The sequence below is a fragment of the Teleopsis dalmanni genome, chromosome X (genome assembly GCF_002237135.1).
Source record: "Teleopsis dalmanni isolate 2A chromosome X, ASM223713v2, whole genome shotgun sequence".
NCBI lineage: Eukaryota > Metazoa > Arthropoda > Insecta > Diptera > Diopsidae > Teleopsis > Teleopsis dalmanni.
The window spans coordinates 8,503,992-8,522,642 of NC_051848.1; the positions used below are offsets into that span (position 1 = coordinate 8,503,992).

At 30.3% G+C, this 18,651-nt stretch overlaps 1 protein-coding gene across 1 annotated transcript; it reads right to left on the reverse strand.

The window, feature by feature from the left end:
- Positions 1–11,180: 11,180 nt before the first annotated feature.
- On the reverse strand, positions 11,181–12,505 carry LOC119687509 (DDB1- and CUL4-associated factor 12-like protein 1). Its single transcript, XM_038101842.1, has 5 exons — positions 12,350–12,505; positions 12,060–12,215; positions 11,609–11,977; positions 11,320–11,550; positions 11,181–11,201 (listed from the first exon to the last, which is right to left on the reverse strand). Exons 1-5 carry the CDS (start codon positions 12,503–12,505, stop codon positions 11,181–11,183), a joined length of 933 nt encoding a protein of 310 aa, XP_037957770.1.
- Positions 12,506–18,651: the final 6,146 nt, after the last annotated feature.

Consider the following 18,651-nt stretch of genomic DNA (forward strand, 5'->3'; position numbering starts at 1 on the left):
GCTTCTTATTTTAGATAACTTTAAAATAAAAAAGTTCTAACAAATGTCTACACAAACACCAGATGCTTTTTTCATATGTAGGAGACATCAAGTTCTATGTTGAGACCATAGTGAAAACGTGTAAAGTTTTAAAATCACTGGATACACTCAATGCCACCTAATTTTGTGGCCAAGAAACTTTTTCATATCTAACAATTTACTTTTGTCTTCTTAATTAAAAATGTTTCCCAATATCCGTAGCACATGTGCGATATTCCCTTTCACTTCGCACACTTCAACTTTAAAATGCTTTGAAGCAATTCGGGCACTGCCTGCCCCAACCCACAAGATGCGCTCTCGTTGGAAATGTAAAAGTGTCCTTTAGCAAAAGTTGACTTGCTTTTCGGTCTGCTGATTCTGGTGGCAAAGGAAAACAAAGTAAGTTTAAAGTCAGCCGACGACGGTAATGTGCACAGCATGATGTTTGGCAATCATTTTGGCACTTGGCTTTAGCTTTGACTATAACTTCTGCTTCTGCTTCAGCTTCTTCTTCGGCTTCTGCTTCAGCTTCTGCTTCAGCTTCTGCTTCAAATTCAGCTTTAATTCCGTGCTTATTGGTTTGTGGTGGGCGCACTTTCGCTATGTTTTGAACTATTTTCGTTTTTGTTTTGGTTTTTCATCCTTCTTTTTATATTTGACTATATTTTTTTAAGCTTTTTATGTCTTTGTTTGGTTTTAGCTTGCTTTTGTTTTAAGGGTGCAATGACAGCAAAAGGTCTTAACAATTCGTTTTAAGTACGTTTGCTTGGTATGTTGGTATGTCTTATTTCAGGACGGAGTCTCATGTAGCTTCACAATGTATTAAAAGGAAATTTATTTGAGAAATGTTTATATTAAAGCCAAAGAAAAAAGCGAAAAGACTGTGGAAGCCACAGCCACGTTTCAATAGCCAAAAAATGTGAAAGACCCAATGGAAAAATATTGAACGAGTTTTGTAACACTGAAGTATTAAGGCGCCAAGCTAACGAAATATATTATTTTGTACAAGACATGTTTTGTTTTAGTTTAGATATTGAATTTAAACAACATACCCTGTATGCATATCAAACGATGTATAAACAGCAATTGCTAATGTTTTCAAAGCCTAAGCATCCATCAATCAAATGGGATAAAAATTCAGCTCTTGGTGAAATGTTCCAACAGCGACAGTAGTTCCAAAGTTTTTAGGCGTTATAACAGTAGCGGATTGATGACAATAGTTATGCTGAAAAAAAAAAATTATGAGATCCAATATAAATTATAATAAATTTAAATTTAAAATTTTTGTATAGACTGTCTTCGGAACTAGTCTCAGTAGTAGTTTTGTAAAACGTGTAAAAATTATTTTAAAAACATTAAAATAAAATTATATTTACACTTCAAATTATCGAAATACATTAGCACATTTTGATATGGATACGATATAACATAAAAGATGACTGTAATTGCTGCAAATTAGTCAAGTTAACCGTGATGGTGTAAAAGTACTTTAACATTAATTGAGCTGGCTTACGAACTGAACAAAGACCTAAAACTGCTAGCCTGGAATACAACAGTAAAAAAAACTACAAATCGCATTTGGAGGAGGATCCCGCTGGACCAATTTTTCTTCCCGAAATACTAAAAGCAAGAAAATATCTTCTTAATCTAGATCGGATTTAAAAACAATAAAGAAGCAATGAGAAACAAGATTAAAGAGAACCACTAATGGTATGAAGGCGAAGGGTCCCGCTGGACCACATTTTCTTCCCGAAATACTAAAAGTTGGAAAATATCTTCTTTATCTAGATCAGGCTTAAAAACAATGAATGGAGTGCTAACTGGTTATTGTATTTCAAACAAGCACAAAGTGAATTTGAAACTTTTAGAAGTCGATAAATGCAAATTATTTATGGAAAATTTTAGAGAATTTTGAGTTCTTTTACATTATTGCACAAGAATTTTTCATAAAGAATTGATCCACGAATCAATTCGACTCAAAAAAGAGAGGTTGCTCTGGATAAAGGTGAAACTCAAAGAAATATCGCATGAGTTCTTGCAATTCCGCTTATGAAAAAGAAAAATTATGCCTTTTCTATATCAGAGTTAAATATTGGCTACCAGCATCAATAGGTTTTTAGGGAAGATTTTTATAATCCCACATTGTTAACCATCCCACAAAAGATTTACTAAAACACATAAACTGGAGCTATCCCTATTATTAGGATTTCTTAAAAGTTTTTGAAATTAAAACGGTAAATACATTATTTCAAGGGGAAAAGTATCAGTTATCAGCTAACGAAGTGAGCATACTGGTCCCATGGAGAACGTATGTTGAATTGTTCGACTCGATATAAATTTTCGCTCAAATCTTTATAAAAACCGCAAGCTCGGAAACAAGATAAATAGCATACATTTGAACTTTTTTTTATAAATGCTATTAACCAGATTAATAACCATTTCATTGTGATAAAATAATTTCAAATTTTTATAATACCCTGGTCAAGGGGCTGCAGCTTGGAAGTGATGTTTGTGGTAAAAATTTCAATTTTACGTAGTTGAGATTAGTGGACCCACTATGCGCTGCACAAAGGTACGTTAATAACATTATATTTCGATATTTAGTATTTATAAGACGTTAAACCCATTGTAATCCACGCCTTCTTATTGTGTCGGTAAAGTATTTGAAACTTGCGAATATTCTTGAAGCAACTTGAGTTTGCAGACAGATTTTTCTTCAGCATTACGAATTATAGGATTTCATTTTTCTGCATTACAAACTATAAGAGATTTAATGTTCATTGAATTTTAAGTGAAATCCGAATTAACGAGGGGACCAAAATGTATAAAAATTTTACGAATTAACGAAGTTTATTTACGGGACCACCAGTTGATTACGACTTATTGAGGTTTGCGATTCACCGGGATACGAATTATGGCGATTCTAATATACTATATATTATATCGTATACAATTTTATATATATTTTATATCAGTTCAGAAATAAATAAATCAATTTGGCTTTGTCTTAGATATTACAATTGTATGAAATAATATGCAAGCATATTTTAAAAGTTTACTTAATATTACATTTTCGTTATATCCAATTAAATACGCTTGTGTACATATATATTTGCACCTACCTATTATTCGGTAATCTATAAAAGTTTTTACAAAGAATTTTATTTTTTTTTTGGTTCTTTTAGGTTTCAAAGTTTTTTTTCATGTTGTGCATAAATTAAGTGTTGAAAATATTTATTTAAAAGAGTGAAAATTATCCAATCAGGAAGAGTATTTGAAAATTTAATAAAAATCAAATAAAATAATGAAAATGCCGAAGGTTCTTTGGAGTTGTGGTGTGCAACTCGTTCGTCGAACAAGTCAGAGCCATAGTTTAAATCGGCCATATTAAAAATTTGAAAATACTCTAGATACTCAGAAATCCAAAAAAAAAACGAAATATGAAGAAGATATATTTCCAACATTTTGCGAATCATTACTATAAAAATACCCCGACGAAGATGAATGCAAAGTACACACATAAGTTTATTATTGACAACCCTGAATATTCTACAATCGCATATTGTCATGCTGACTAAAAAGTTATAGATATTGACCAGGAAAAATTTAGAACGTTGTAGTTTAAACTTAAATTGAATTTTTCCTTCGGACGTCCATACATTTATGTCACTGTTTATTTTCAAATTAAATATAATTAAATTATGTTTGATTAAGATGGTTAATTGGGGTATTAATTAAATTGCATGCAGTCTTGAATTAATTGAATTTAAAATTATTTAAATGAATATTAATTTTTGTTTGGCAATCGTATTAAACCCAAAACTAGCCCACAATTGCATTAAATAATAGATTCCATACGCAAAATTAAGAAAATGCAATGCAACTAGTAAACAGGCAACGCGATTGGGTTAAGTTTGGAGGAACCTAGGGGGATTAAAAGTAAAAACTCAGACTATAAAATCATAATAATAAAATTTCATAAAGCTATGGCATTATTTGAACTAACAATTCTCGACAGAAAAGCAAATGAAAATATTTTATTTTTTTTAACGAATAGACCTTTTTTCTTTCAGAGAACATAATGACTAAGTGTTTTTCATATTTTTATTCGTAAGAGTGATTCCAAGACATATCTTACTTTTAGATATGGCAATGAAAGGGACCTTGCACGTTCAATTTAGAACTGGCCAAAGTTAGGTATAGATATATGTGGATATTATATTACAAATGACAAGTTATTGTTTGAAATGTCTCGTTTAACGGTTATTCCGCTTATGACTCAATGGGTTAGTGAGATGAACTCTAACTAACAAACAGACGTGTTTTGAACTTTCAAAAACTTTGCTGATTTTGTGAATGGTGTTCAACATTTATATATAAGTTTTCTACATCCTACCCCTTGCTTTCTGAATCGTAATTGATTCAATTTCAATTTCTGCCACTCTTGTTATAATTGCTTTCTAGAACGACCAACGACCGGGACCTTCGAATTTGTCCTTTTCCTTACTTTAGCATTACTTCCCTCATATATATTGTCATTATATGCTTATGTTTCCAGCACAGATTCAACCATCTACCACTGTCTAAATTTCACCGCCTTACTCGATTCTGGAAATTTCTTTATTTCATTCTTATATATGCTTGCTGCTCAGGACAGTTTAGATCACAACAAAATAACAACAAACACCTTTTTTTTTGAGCTGCACTTTCACATTTTTGCAGTTTCGTGTGCAGCCAAAGATAAACGTGCTGACTCTTCTCAAATGAAGTTTATTAAATACCAGTGCTTCAAGGAGCTTGAGTCCCTCCAGTAGAGTCGGATTTGAAAAACTCGATGATAAATTTCGAGTTCAAGGAACTCAAATTCCTTACACTTTTGGTTGCTATTTTGAGTGTTTTTCTGTTCAAATACATTTTATCTTCGAATTAGAACATTTTTGAGTAGTTTTCAAGCGAACTAGATTCAAACTAGATCATGCTAGAAGTTACGAACAGCTCGAATAATATTTGCAGTTTCATGAATATTTTAAACTATTTTTATTTTAGCTTAGTAATTAAAATCTGCTAAATACATTTGGCCCGGAAATGTTAACTATTGCGAATTTATAATAAATTTCACACATAATTAGATATTAATATATAAATTCGCTATTAAATAAACACATGCTATATGTTAAGTGCCTTTATGGCTTGTCAAAATATACTCATGGAATATAAATGTTGTGAAAGTATTTCAATATCGAATGAATGCAGCATTAAACGTGGTTGCACAACAATAATAAAAGCAACAACAATAAAAGCTACTCATATAAAAAATTTCATTAAAATTTATATCTAAAACAAAAAGCACAACAAAAGGAAAGTACGTGTAAATTGTAAATTTAATACCTAATAGAAAAGTTTTTAGAGCACTGCGAACAATGCGAGTGGAAAAGTATCTGGTAATTTAGGGAGCAATGTCTTTTATATGAACATAAAAATATTTTATTTCTAAGTAAACATTTCATTAAAAGTAGTAAAATCGATATAAAAATTCATGAGAAGATGCAACAATTACTCTGAATGGCTGGCAGTGTTAAGTGAACACATTCCCTCAGATCCTTTGAAGCCGTTGAAAAGTTTTGTTTAGAATTTGAAATGCACAAGGTTTTTTTTGAAAATAAAATCGATTTAATTTCTTTAAAAATTAATTAAGTTTAAATTGACTGCACATTTTTAATGCATTTAATGTGCTTACAGTCATAATCAGTGGTGTAAAGCGAGCATTAGTCCAATCAATGACAGTTTGAATGCAAAACCCATAATTATCAAACCGCAGACGCATTTAATTATCAGTGAAGAAGAGCGGAATAAATACAAGCACTTAATGTACACCATCAGAAATTATTTGTTTTATAATAATAAATAAAAATAAATATAAAATAAAGTGAGTATTCTTCTTTTTCTTATTTGGCACTACAGTCGAGTATGAACCTTGGCCTCCCTCACGATTTGCCTGCATCTGTCCCTATCTTCTGCTACTCTCCTCCAGTTCAGTATTAAGCTATATAAATAATCCATTTCTGAGACGATGAATATTATAGGAGAAATACTTTTCGATTAGAATTTTAATCGGGCATCTTGCATAATTCTAAATTCTTAATATTAAAATTAAAATTTGGTATAACTTCCTTACAAACTATGAACCAAACACTAAAAAACTTCATTATTGTACCAGTGTCTATCGCCATATCAAGTTTAAGTCAGGGAGAACCACTGCTGAAATGATCACTGACTCAAAATACATTAAAATAAAATGCCGAACGCTCTCTCACTACAATACTTGTAGATATCCTCATATGTTTGTATTAGATAATGTTAGAATTTGTCACATAAACGGAAAATGTGTTTAACAATATATATTTTATATGATTAAATTGTATTAAATGAGATCTCCTGTAAATACAATATCTACATTATAGATATTGTACAAATTTATCTATATTTTTATCTAGGATTACTAGGATGTGAATGGACAATCCAACTCTTGAGACTTTGAAAACAAAGCGAAAACCACCTCAAAACAATTCAGTACTGCAAGATTTCAAGTAGAAAAATTAATCTACTTCAAAGTTTAACCAGAAGTATATTGTCTATGATTATTTTCGAAACCACAAAATGAAAACCCTGTACAACACACATATAAACAATTTCAAACGCTTAACTGTTTTAAGTATTACTTAGTTCAAGATTTTATTTAAAACTGATTTATTTAAAACTGATAATTTAATTATGATTTAACAAACATAATTATGAATGGCTTTTACAATAAATTAAATTACATTTTAAATTAATGATTTCAATTTAATGAATAGTTTTGAATATATGAATATTTGTTTTTATATATCTAATACGCGCGCCTTGATGGTATAATGTACCAAGAAGTACAGAATGATCCGGATGGCATGTTATGTGAAAGCCAGCATACCATATCTGATCCAGACAACTTTTAACATATTTAACGATTTCATCGACTGTTTTCAGCGCCTTTATGCCATCACGGAGAAATTCCAGTATATAATTCATTTCTATTTGGTTCAAATTACATTCTTCGATTTCTAGGTCAAGAACCGTCATTTTGTTTAACTAGATAAACACTTTAGCTTAAAAGTCCTTCAAACTAAACGCAATAAAATTAAAATAAACTTAGATTCCATTATCAATAAAACAAACATTTGTAAAGAGAACTTACCGAAAATAACCAACGAAGTCCACAACAATTTTCTTGAGAAGTCTTTAACTTCAAAACGATGGGACTACTTTTTATGAACTTTTAGAAATAGGAATCAAGAAGTACTTTGGCGCGACGACAGAGTTCGTAAATTTTTAAAAAGCTTAACCAAAAAATCAGACAACTGATAATATTGGTCACTAAATAAATCTTATGGCCCCAAAGTATTGTAGGAGTTTCGAGTTAAGAAATAATCTTTATGAAAAATAAAATATATTTCTTTGACTTGAAGTTAACTCAGATGAAATACAATTTTTTATATTCAAGTTATTTTAATTTTTTGACATAAAGTGCAATGAACATTCAAATTTTTTTTCCTTAAAATATATGATTGGCTTTTCCTCTCCAAATTATTTAAATTTAATTTTTGATGCAGTTTTATACTTGCCTTTTACAAAACTATGAACTTTGTCTATTATGAGGTGAGTAAGTATCGGCAGTAGTTATTCTTGGTAAAAATGCATTTTAGAAGGATCATTATGGCATGGTTTCTCTTTTCATTTTGAAATCTTACTTTCAGCAGAGTTTTAAAACACCAGGCTCCTACACATATCCTTCCATAACAAACAATACAGGAGCAAAGGAATAAAGCATTAATACAGGGAAATCGTTATGAATTTAAATGATAATATCCGGAATCAACACAACAGATCTGTAGTACTCATCAGACGCAGTATACTCTTTAATACTATTTTAAAATTGAGGATTAATTATCTGTTTTTGCTACAAAAGACTGCAGTTGAATATGCTCATACTATTCCCATTTGTCTATTGTATTTAGTAGGAGATGGGCATTACCCTTCAAACCTTTTAAAGGATGAAGCAGAGACAGGTTATCAGGTCATCGAAGAATGTTTCTAAATGTGGAAACTCCATTGATCAAAATAGAAAAGTGAATTTAGAGAGAATAGAGAATGACTAGATGACTAAATCATAAACAAGCAAAAATTTTATATAATTAAGCTTATCTTATCGTATCTTATCATATTTTGTTACAAAAATATAGTTTGTAATTTTTTAAACACCTTATATTAGTAGAAATCCCCTATATTTCTCATAAACTATGTATGTGCAAAGTTAAAGTTTTATAAATTTATTTTTTATGTACATTATTTTGTTTTTTAATTACTGCACATTTCTTAATAGCTTTCACTTTTTGACTTCGGTAAGAATTTTCAAAATTATAAATAAAACAATTATATATAATTAATGACGTGTATCGATAAAGCGCTTTCCAAGCCATTTATTTACAAAACACACAAAAATGGAGAACCTGCTACTAAAACCGTTTTCCAAAAAAGCTTAACCTAACCCCCTTTTACCTCCCAACAACCAAACATTCTAATTTGTTTTGTATAGTATGAAACCGACAGTAAAGCTTCTTAGTAATTTACTCTTTCTTTTGCCTTGTGCGAAAGTCCTTTAGGTATCGCAGATTTCCCACTTTTCGAAGGTAATTTTGTGACTATTTTCATAAAAGTTTTCTTTTCTTTCGCAAGTTTGCATTACAAAACATAAATTTTATTTATTAATAATTTATTGGATTGTATTTAATACAAAGCAACAACTCCAGGAACGGAACACTTGGAAACATTTAAAACATAATAAAATCGATAGGATCCCATAAAAAAACAACAACGCATTAGTAGAGGAAAGTGCTGGGTGCTGGCAGACAGCACCGAGGTTGTGTGCTACAGTACTTCACTTTATTGACATGCAATATAGTGTAGTATTCCTATTGAAATAACTGAAAGTGGAAGTTAATGAAATATATTATCATAGACTGGCACAGACTTTTTTATAAAATTGGGACCAGAGTTTATATTAGTCATGCCTACAGAAGCACAGGAGCGTTTTTTTTTTGATCATTTAATTACCGATGATGTAAATTTCATAAAAAATAATTGTAAAAGGATGGAGATTACGAATCTTCAATTACCAATTACCAATCACCAAACTTCAATTACAGGCACGCCTGCAATATTTTCACAAAACGAATATTAAGGCATGGTTGTGTACTGTTATAGATACATTAATTAACAGAGACTTGTTGTTTAAATAACATATTATCATGCGGAAATCTATGCTTGAAATTGAAGTGATTTTAATAAATTAATATATTCGTTACCCAATAATGAATAATGCGTTATGCTAGATTCAATATCGCAAGTTTTGTTGCGCATTTCTGTCGGGTCTGTCCGGTATTCGTAGACATAACAACTATAAATTCAAGTGACAATTCGATAGAGAACATCAAAATAACAGCGAAATATCACTATGACTATATGACTGTAGTAGAAAACTAAACCACTCAAAGGCATAATCTTATCAAACAGTTCGAACTATACATAATACTCATTCAACAATTACCTATTAATGATTCCATATGCAACCAAAATCTTTTTTATACATTTTTAAATATTGAGATACTGAAGTTTTGAAATTAAAAAAAAATAATAGTATTCATACTGGTTATACTTTGTTATAATTAAGCCTTTAATTATTAGCTTTCAGCTGTGTAACAACTAAAATTTTATTAATTAAAAATTTAACGTTCCAAGTCCACGAACACGGCTGAGTACAGAAATCAACAAGGATCACAAGGATCACATTCCACAAAGAGTACACAACCACCTGTAAAAACGTTGTTAAGGTAGACAACTGAAGGCGAGGTAGACAACTGAAGGTTGCGTAATTTTGGCAAGAAAGATTCAGGGCTTGAACCGTGACTGAATCTAGGTTGCTCAATAGTAACGTGTGTCTATACTATAGTGTCGCGAACTGTATTAACCTAACTTCTCCGAGCTCTGGACGCTTTTACAGTGAATAGCGAAGGGCGTGTTGTCTTCGATCTATAATACAACACGCATAACTTTAATAGTCACATGTATTTGTGTTATATCGTCGGATCAGTTCAGGTATCAGAAGTGATAGGTTCTCTTTAAATAAATTTTCTTTTGAGAACCTTGGCGACGGCTGAGTATATTCGAGCTATAAATGACATTACAACTGTTATACAATAAGTTATTTTAGTACATAAGCTTTTAGGCTACTTATGGTTCTACACTGGTTTTAATTACTAATAAAGTCAGTCATAATGTGAACTTAAAAATAAGAGTGTCATTTCATATGTTCAATTGTGTAAACGTACATTGAACAAAAACAAAAATTAAATATAAATGCATAAAGAAACAATTAATGAAATATAAGTCGTTTTTTCGCAATTTTTAAAAAAAAAATAAAAAAAACCAAAACATTTTTATATCTGTAAATTGTGACTAATTAATAATAATAAATGAATTTAAGTGAATATTAAAAGTTGTAGTTTTTATTTTTTTCTTTGTTTGGTGTATTTCCATATACGAGTACTAATTAATTATTATGCTTATTATAATTATAATCAAAAGCAAAGCCACAAAACAATATTATTATGTCCACATTGCTCCATAACCATGTTCGCCACCAGTAAATATTCTACATCCAACAGAGTCGTAGGAGTAAGTATATACAGTTGGGGCTCCGTGAGAATTTGTCTGCATCAAATAGAAATATAATTTATTATTAATATAATAATACTATAAAGGAAATAATGAAAATTTCTTACCGTAACTGATCCGACAGCACTAATATTAAATCGAGTCATGTCGTGACGTATATCACACAACGTTAACGGCTGTTCTCCACAAGTTATAATACTAAAATCGTTGAGAAAGCCGCACTTCCTAATGGACGAATCATTGGGAAAGTGGTAAACAGTTTGGCAGCACTATTGGTAAGAAAGCACAATGAAAATATATGTAATAAAAATAATAAATTTCGATTTCACTACAGAATAATATAATTATGATTCCATCTATCAATAATACGAAGCCTGACAATCAATTTCAGACAATCAGCGAGAATTTGGTAATAACTTCAGTTAATATATATAATAAAAATATAATATTTATATAATTACAAAAAATTGTGTATCTACAAATGCCTTATAAACAATTTGTAATACAAGTATATCTATAATTCAGAGAACTTACTAGTGGGGCACGTATATCATATAAGCTGAAAGAATAACTTCCGTAACTGACTAAAACGTCCCCTTGGGTTGCAACATAAATTTGGCATCTTAATTCGCGAACCACTGCACTATTCTCGAGTTGGAACAAGAGTTTTTTCTTCAAAGTCTCAACACAAAACAAATACACTTTACCTAATGCACCCATTGTGATATATTGTCCATGTTTCGCATTGTAGCATATACCACCATTCTGCAATTAAATGAATTATGAAAATACAATACAAATATGTACAAATATTTTTATTTACCAACAAAAAATCTTCGGATTTAGATTTAATACGCGTTACGGGAATATATCTATTGCTGACATATTCAAAATTTTCTTCAGAGATATCCCATATATATACAGTAGCACCACAGCTTGCCAGCAGAGTTGTGTCATTTATCCATGACACATAGAAAATGCTCATTAAATAACCCGGAGGGATGCATAACACTAATGGATTTAGCTGAGGTACTTGGTAGATCATTAGTTCGTAATCACATTTTGCTGATACAGCAATCAAAGTTTTACTTGGATTTAACTCCATTATCTCCATTCGATTATAATGCGTATTCCAATAACAAAAGTTTTCTATCTCTTGAGCATATTTTTTGTTCACATCGTACGTGAACAGCTGCAGTCATTTAGGGATTTATTGTAATAACATATTGAAGATAATGGATTACATCAAATAAGTATTAAAATATTAAACTTACCTTATTGTCACTGGTACTAAATATAACTTTATGACGACTAAGCCAGTTGGAAGACACTATGCCATGGACTCCAATCGGAAGACTAATGCGATATTCTTTTAATAATTTGCGTTGCAACAGAATATGCATTATTCCATCACTATTTACCTGGCACTTCTTCAAAACAATAAAGATTTTTTAATAAAATTTAATAAATTTGTATGCGCACAAATATATAATAAAAAATATAAAATGTAGAATAAAAACATTAAATATGTAATATATATATATATATTTTGAGTGTCAATTACCTCAGGTAAACCATTTTCCCTCGTTTCCAAAAAGTGGCATATGGAATTTGAAGTACCTGAATGGCAGTCTGGAATTTCTGCATTTGGTGCTAAACCACGAATACGACGTGACCGACGTTTTAACGCTTGTTTTGAACCAAAAGACCGATAAGACATCATAGTATAAAAACTTGGTATGTGATTATTCATTCTGTGCAAGACAATTTTTCTTTAACTCACTTTAACTTTTTGACAACTATTGTTTTCTTTCTCAAATACGAAATGAAAATTGAAATGGTTACGAAAATTCTACTAGTTTAATATAATAGATTCTTAACCTACTATTTGACAGATGAATACCAAGATTACTTGATTAAACAGTCAATGGATAATATAAAACGCCCTTTTCACGGTCCTGCATATATTGTCTATGTATGTACACTTACGATGATATATTTTCATTAAAAGACAAAAATGTTTTGATAACTTATTATTTTCATATAGCTTTATATATGTGGTACACATAAACATGGATTTTTTTATTTCTATAATACAAAAGAAGCCAATCAATCTTTATTGTTGGGGTTTTTGGTTGTACATTTCGAAAATATGTGTTTACACGTACATACTAATGGCATATGTTTACATATATGTATATGTGTACTTAATAATATAATAATAAATTATATAATTTTAGTTATATACATAAATAATTATCAAGTTCTTTTTTTGATATATAAATTTATGATATGCACATATACATAAATACATATACATAGTTATATATACAGTCAGGGACAAAAGTTTAAATACACATGCAAAATTTCGACTAGCGGACAATTTTCGGCAATTTTATCAGAAAAGAAGTACTGTTATATATCTTGTTTTGTTTAAACTTGGTTAATAGAAGTCTGAATTCGTTATTATTACCGTTTTTTTTATTGTCAGTCTAAGTTATATGAGTCATTATGGGCAAAGAAAAAGGAAGAGAGCCAAGTATTAAAACTTTAAGTTGGCTTTCATTGATGATATAAAGGACCAACAGCAATATAAGAAAATTTTGTAACAACATTTACAGCCCTCGGTGAACAAATCAGGTTTTGGGCATCATTGAATTTTCCAACAGGACAACTATTCTCAGTATACTACCCTTTCAGTGAAATAATGGCTACTTTATTATGATGCACGGTAGCATCAAAGTCTTCCTCCATTACCAGACCTTAATCCTATTGAGCATGCTTAAGCGTTAATAAAACGCAAATCGCAAATGCACCAACAAGTAGCATGGATTCACTGAAAGTAGATCTCAAGAAAGCCTGGTCTTAAGTAACGGTGTCAGAATTAGCCCAAATTAGCCCAAAAATGTCGAAAGCATAGATTTTCTATAAAGGAAATTATCAAAATTTAAAATATTTGCCATATATTTTATATATAAAACATAAATAATCAAAATTTTAGCTGTAAACGAAGATGCTGATTGGAAGTTTTTAATAAAATTTTTATTTTTTCAATTGAATATGAAATAGATTTATAAAATATGTGTATATAAATGACTTAATATATCAATTACGTATTTAATACTTTCGCTACTGGCGTGACATTTCTGGTAACCGTTAGGCTAAAAAGCTAGTTCATTCCTATAGTTATGGTAAGGTATCCTTCTTCAGCAGAACAGAGTTGAGGCTGCTGATAGGATATTTAACGGGTCACCGTGGACTGCGGTGAAAATGGGTAGATTGTCGTCTCTGTCTTGAAGCAGACGAGACTTCCACTCACATTTTCTGTGACTGCCCAGCCTGCCCAGCGAGAACTACTCTCCCCTTCTGAGGTCCTCAACGGCAGACATTCTGACTTTCATTCGGAAGAGGAATGTCTTCTGTTCGGTTAGGACCTGTCACAGTACAAGAGATCAACCGTGGTCGCGGTATTCCACTCCGATGGGAGGTAGTACCCTGTTTATTCATATTCCTATTAAGTAAATTTTATTTAAAAAAAACACAAACCGCCTTAGGTTTTTTGAAGAACTTTCCGACACATAAAAGTTTTCGCACATGCAATAAATATCTTATGTAACTTACTAAGTAAGCAGTGGAAACATTGCAATAAGACTAAGCATTTTGTTCAACTGCGATAAATTTATGATCTCTGAAAATATTTATTGATTCATTTTTTATACTTCTGAAAAAGAAGGAGCTTATTTTAGTTACTTTTTCTTAACCAAAGCTTGTGAGTGTTTATAGTATGCTTCCACTGCATACTTAGTAAGCTTAACTTACTAAGTAAATTTTATTAACCATGCAAAGAGTAAACAGAATTCGACCACACAGGGTTGATAGACTAATCAATTTTGAAGATGAAAAGAGGATATCTGCACGAAAGAGCCGTAACGGACGTAGTGACTAGTCAATATATTTATTAAACTAATAATAATTATTAGTGTTAATATTAGTTGCAATAAAACTTACACAACTTATATAATTTGTGTTCTTTTAGAAATCATTGCACGTTATTTTCTATATGCAACAACTGCTACATTTATATAACATACATTATGCATTAAATTATTTAAATTTTCTGCGTTTTTCATGCAAAATTATTTTCTTCTAACAACACAAAATGTCAGTTGTTTAATGTCAGCTGTTTACAATTAAAATGTGAACAAAGAAAGCTCTACAATTAAAAAAATTTGACACATAAAAGCTCTTTTCCATTTCATAAGTAACTTGTGCTAATGTAGGCGACAAAAAGCTCAATGGTACTAAGTAACTTACTCAGAAAGCAGCAGAAACTTAATATTACATTTTACATATAAAACATGTGACAAATATTTCAAATTCTGGTAGTTTTCCTTGTGGGAATTTTATTTTTAATGATTACATTCGATATTTTTCGTCTTAAATTAGTTAATTTATTTATAATGAGCTCATTTATATGAATGGAGAAAACTGTCTAAATGAGACCAGTGGAAGCGTGATAAAAAATCACTTTACAAATAAATTGAAATAACTACTTCTGTGTTTACATACGATTTTTCATCAATTTTATACAATATTCGAATATATTAAATAAATTGATTGACTTTCGAGAATTACTCTCCATTTTCAAAATGTGTTTCCTTTTATGGAAACCCATATATATAAGGGGTATTCACTCTCTCTTGCAAACTCATTGCAAGGTGCACGAAATGCACAGATTGTACGAGAATGCAAATAACAACAACAAAATACACGCACAAAATTTCGTGCAATTGCGTGCAATCTTCCAATGCTGAAACCTATGTATATTTGCTTGCAACAAACCAGAAATGGCGGAAATCAGCTGTTTTTCATTTGTTGCTTCTCATTTTTAAATTTGAATTGACTGTTAGTAAAATTTCGAGATATGTTAATCTATGGCTATGCTATATACATGCGTTTCGTTCAATAATTTAAATCGATGTGACCATTAATTAAGTTTTCACAAATATAATATTATATACATATACATTTGTGAATTAATTTATCTATTTATCAATTTCAGCGAAACTTACGAAAATTTGTTCACATTTTGAACTATTGAATGAAGTGTTTGGACGCATGTCTAATTTTGTACGGAAACATTGCCATAGCCACCAACTAGTTCTGCGCTAGGCAACGAAGTTTTTTTTATTGAATCGTCTGCAAACAACACATCATCCAGCTCTGCACCGAAAGTCGTGCGTTCTGCTGTGCAAAGCCCCACTACCCCCTCGATAAAAAATATAACAAATAACAATAATAAATTAAGAATTAGTTATATTTTTATTATAACAATTATTTTTATATTATATTATTATTACATATATCTCCAACAACAAATAATGTAGCGACTTTACGAATAGCCGCATTTTCGCCTGATGAACCCAAACGATATAAAACAATAGCAATCCTTAATAGTTTATTAGTGAGATTATTAAGGAAAATACGTTCCAATTTACTCTAAGCATCTGATAAAAACGGCCTTCATCAAATTCTTGAAGAATGGTAGATCTCCATTGAATAGATTTTGGTACGGGTTGGTGATTTCTGTGATGGTTTACTAAAGTAAACAAAAGGTCTTCATTTTATTGCTCCATCACTTCCCAGTAATTTGCATCATCTAACAAATAGAAACTATATAGTAGTGAAAACTACATTAACAACATGTTAATACCTTCAATCAGAATATTAAAAGCACTATTTTCAATAAAAAAATCTATACATTTTTGTATTTCACTTGTTCGCGGCATTGTTATACTTTTATTTTTCTTTGCTCAATTTGATACGGCTGCAAAAACAGCTGATTCATTTTGATGATGCAATTCTGCAACAGAGGTGTTCTCGCAGTCTTGCAGTTTTTGTATAGCATTCTTGCATTTCGTGCTCCTTGCAATGAGTTTACAAGAGAGAGTGAATACCCCTATACTTTTATGGTTTATAGTGAACTTTCAATCGTGTTCTTTTTCTGAACACAGCAACAGAAGAAAACGTCTCTTATATTATTGTGAACGGCTAAATCTAACTCGATTCACGAACACATAAAGCAGCAATCAGTGCGTTTGTAAGCCGATTAATGAAAAAGTGCAAAGTTTTTTAGTTATGATTTTATTACAAGTTATCCAGAATATACTACTGTACTTCATTCAGTATTTAGCAATGAATTACGTTTATAAATTGTTGACAACTATTTACCTGTACATCTTACTGACAACGATTTATGTAGTTCAATTTGAGATAACGAAGGACCTGTTCCAATTTCTATCAAGAATTTTTCTATTCGAATTTCAATTGATGGCGAAGATTTACATAATCCAATTTATAGTCACATTTAACCTCCTCAAGTTGATGATATTGATTTACACCATTAAATTAGTTACAATAACTTACTTGTTTCGTTTGCTGACATCGATTAATCAATAGCAATTAGCAACGTTAGTCTTCCTGCTCCAATGGCTAAAAACAATACTAATTTGCATTCTTGCTTAAATACTTACAACAATGTATCAATTCCAATTGCTAACAATGATTTATCAGTTTTTAATAACGATTTGACCGATTGATATATGCCGAAATTGTCACGAGGTTACAGCTATGGAGATTGCGACGACACACAGCAGTTCCAATATATTCCATAATTCAACGCAATGTCAATTGAAGAAAATAAATTAATTTATTGTTATGTATTAAGCATTGTATTTCACATTAATAAAAAACTTTTAAATACATCACCCAAGTTTATAACATACAACTGATATATACTCTAACTAGCTTTGTATATGAATAAGGACAATTCTGCGAATCCAAAGGCAATTCCTTCTCTTGTTGTTGAAATATATTTTTACGCCAATATTATGCATAACTTATTTATTGATACTTCTTTACATGGGCTTAAGCATTATTGTGTTAACATGAGTAAACAAAAAATCACCTATCCAATAAAGGTCTAAAATACCGGTGCCTCTATCCAGATTTTATTCTCATGGCGGATGTGCTTAAAAATTTCTGATATCACAACGAGCACGCTTTTGAGGGTAAGTGAGCATGTATACCATGAAACGGTATACATATATTTAAAATCTATATAAAATACATAAGTATGTAAATATTTATCGCCGAAGTTCTTTTCTAAGACTCAGGGTAAAAATTTTTGAACTCTAATATATACTATTGAAGAATACCATGTTTCCACTACAGCTAAAACTTCTTATGTTAGTCTAATTAATATTTGGTCGTTTCCATTGGCATGAGCTGATTTATGCATGTGAAAGAGCTTTTATATATCAGAAAGTTCTGCAAAAGTACCAGGAGAGATTTTCTCTGACAACATTTCAATTATTAGCAGATAATGTTCAATTTCGAAATTTAATTAATTCGGCATGGAAAACGCAGAAATGACGAATAATTTAATATATATTATAAAGTTTGTGAAATTGTTCACAATATGAATAAAGCAATAGATGAGTACAGTAAACAACATGCAATGCATCGGAAAATATTAATGATTATAAGAATCAACAAATAGCATTACTTTCCCCTAAATTATTTTTTTAATTATCTATTGCATATTTAATTTATGAGGACAAAAAACATTATTAAATACCAACAAGTTCCTTTTTTTGCCATTAAATTTTTGAACTCTTGTCCATTTAAAATAAACGAGCTTCAGTTAATAGTACTTAACACTTGATTGATATATTTAGTCATTTATATATATATCTATTTTAAATATCTATTATTTATTTAATTAATAAAAACAATAATTTTGTAACACTTACTTTCTCTTTCTTTCTCTCTTTCTTTATTTGTTTACATTTTACATATAAAACA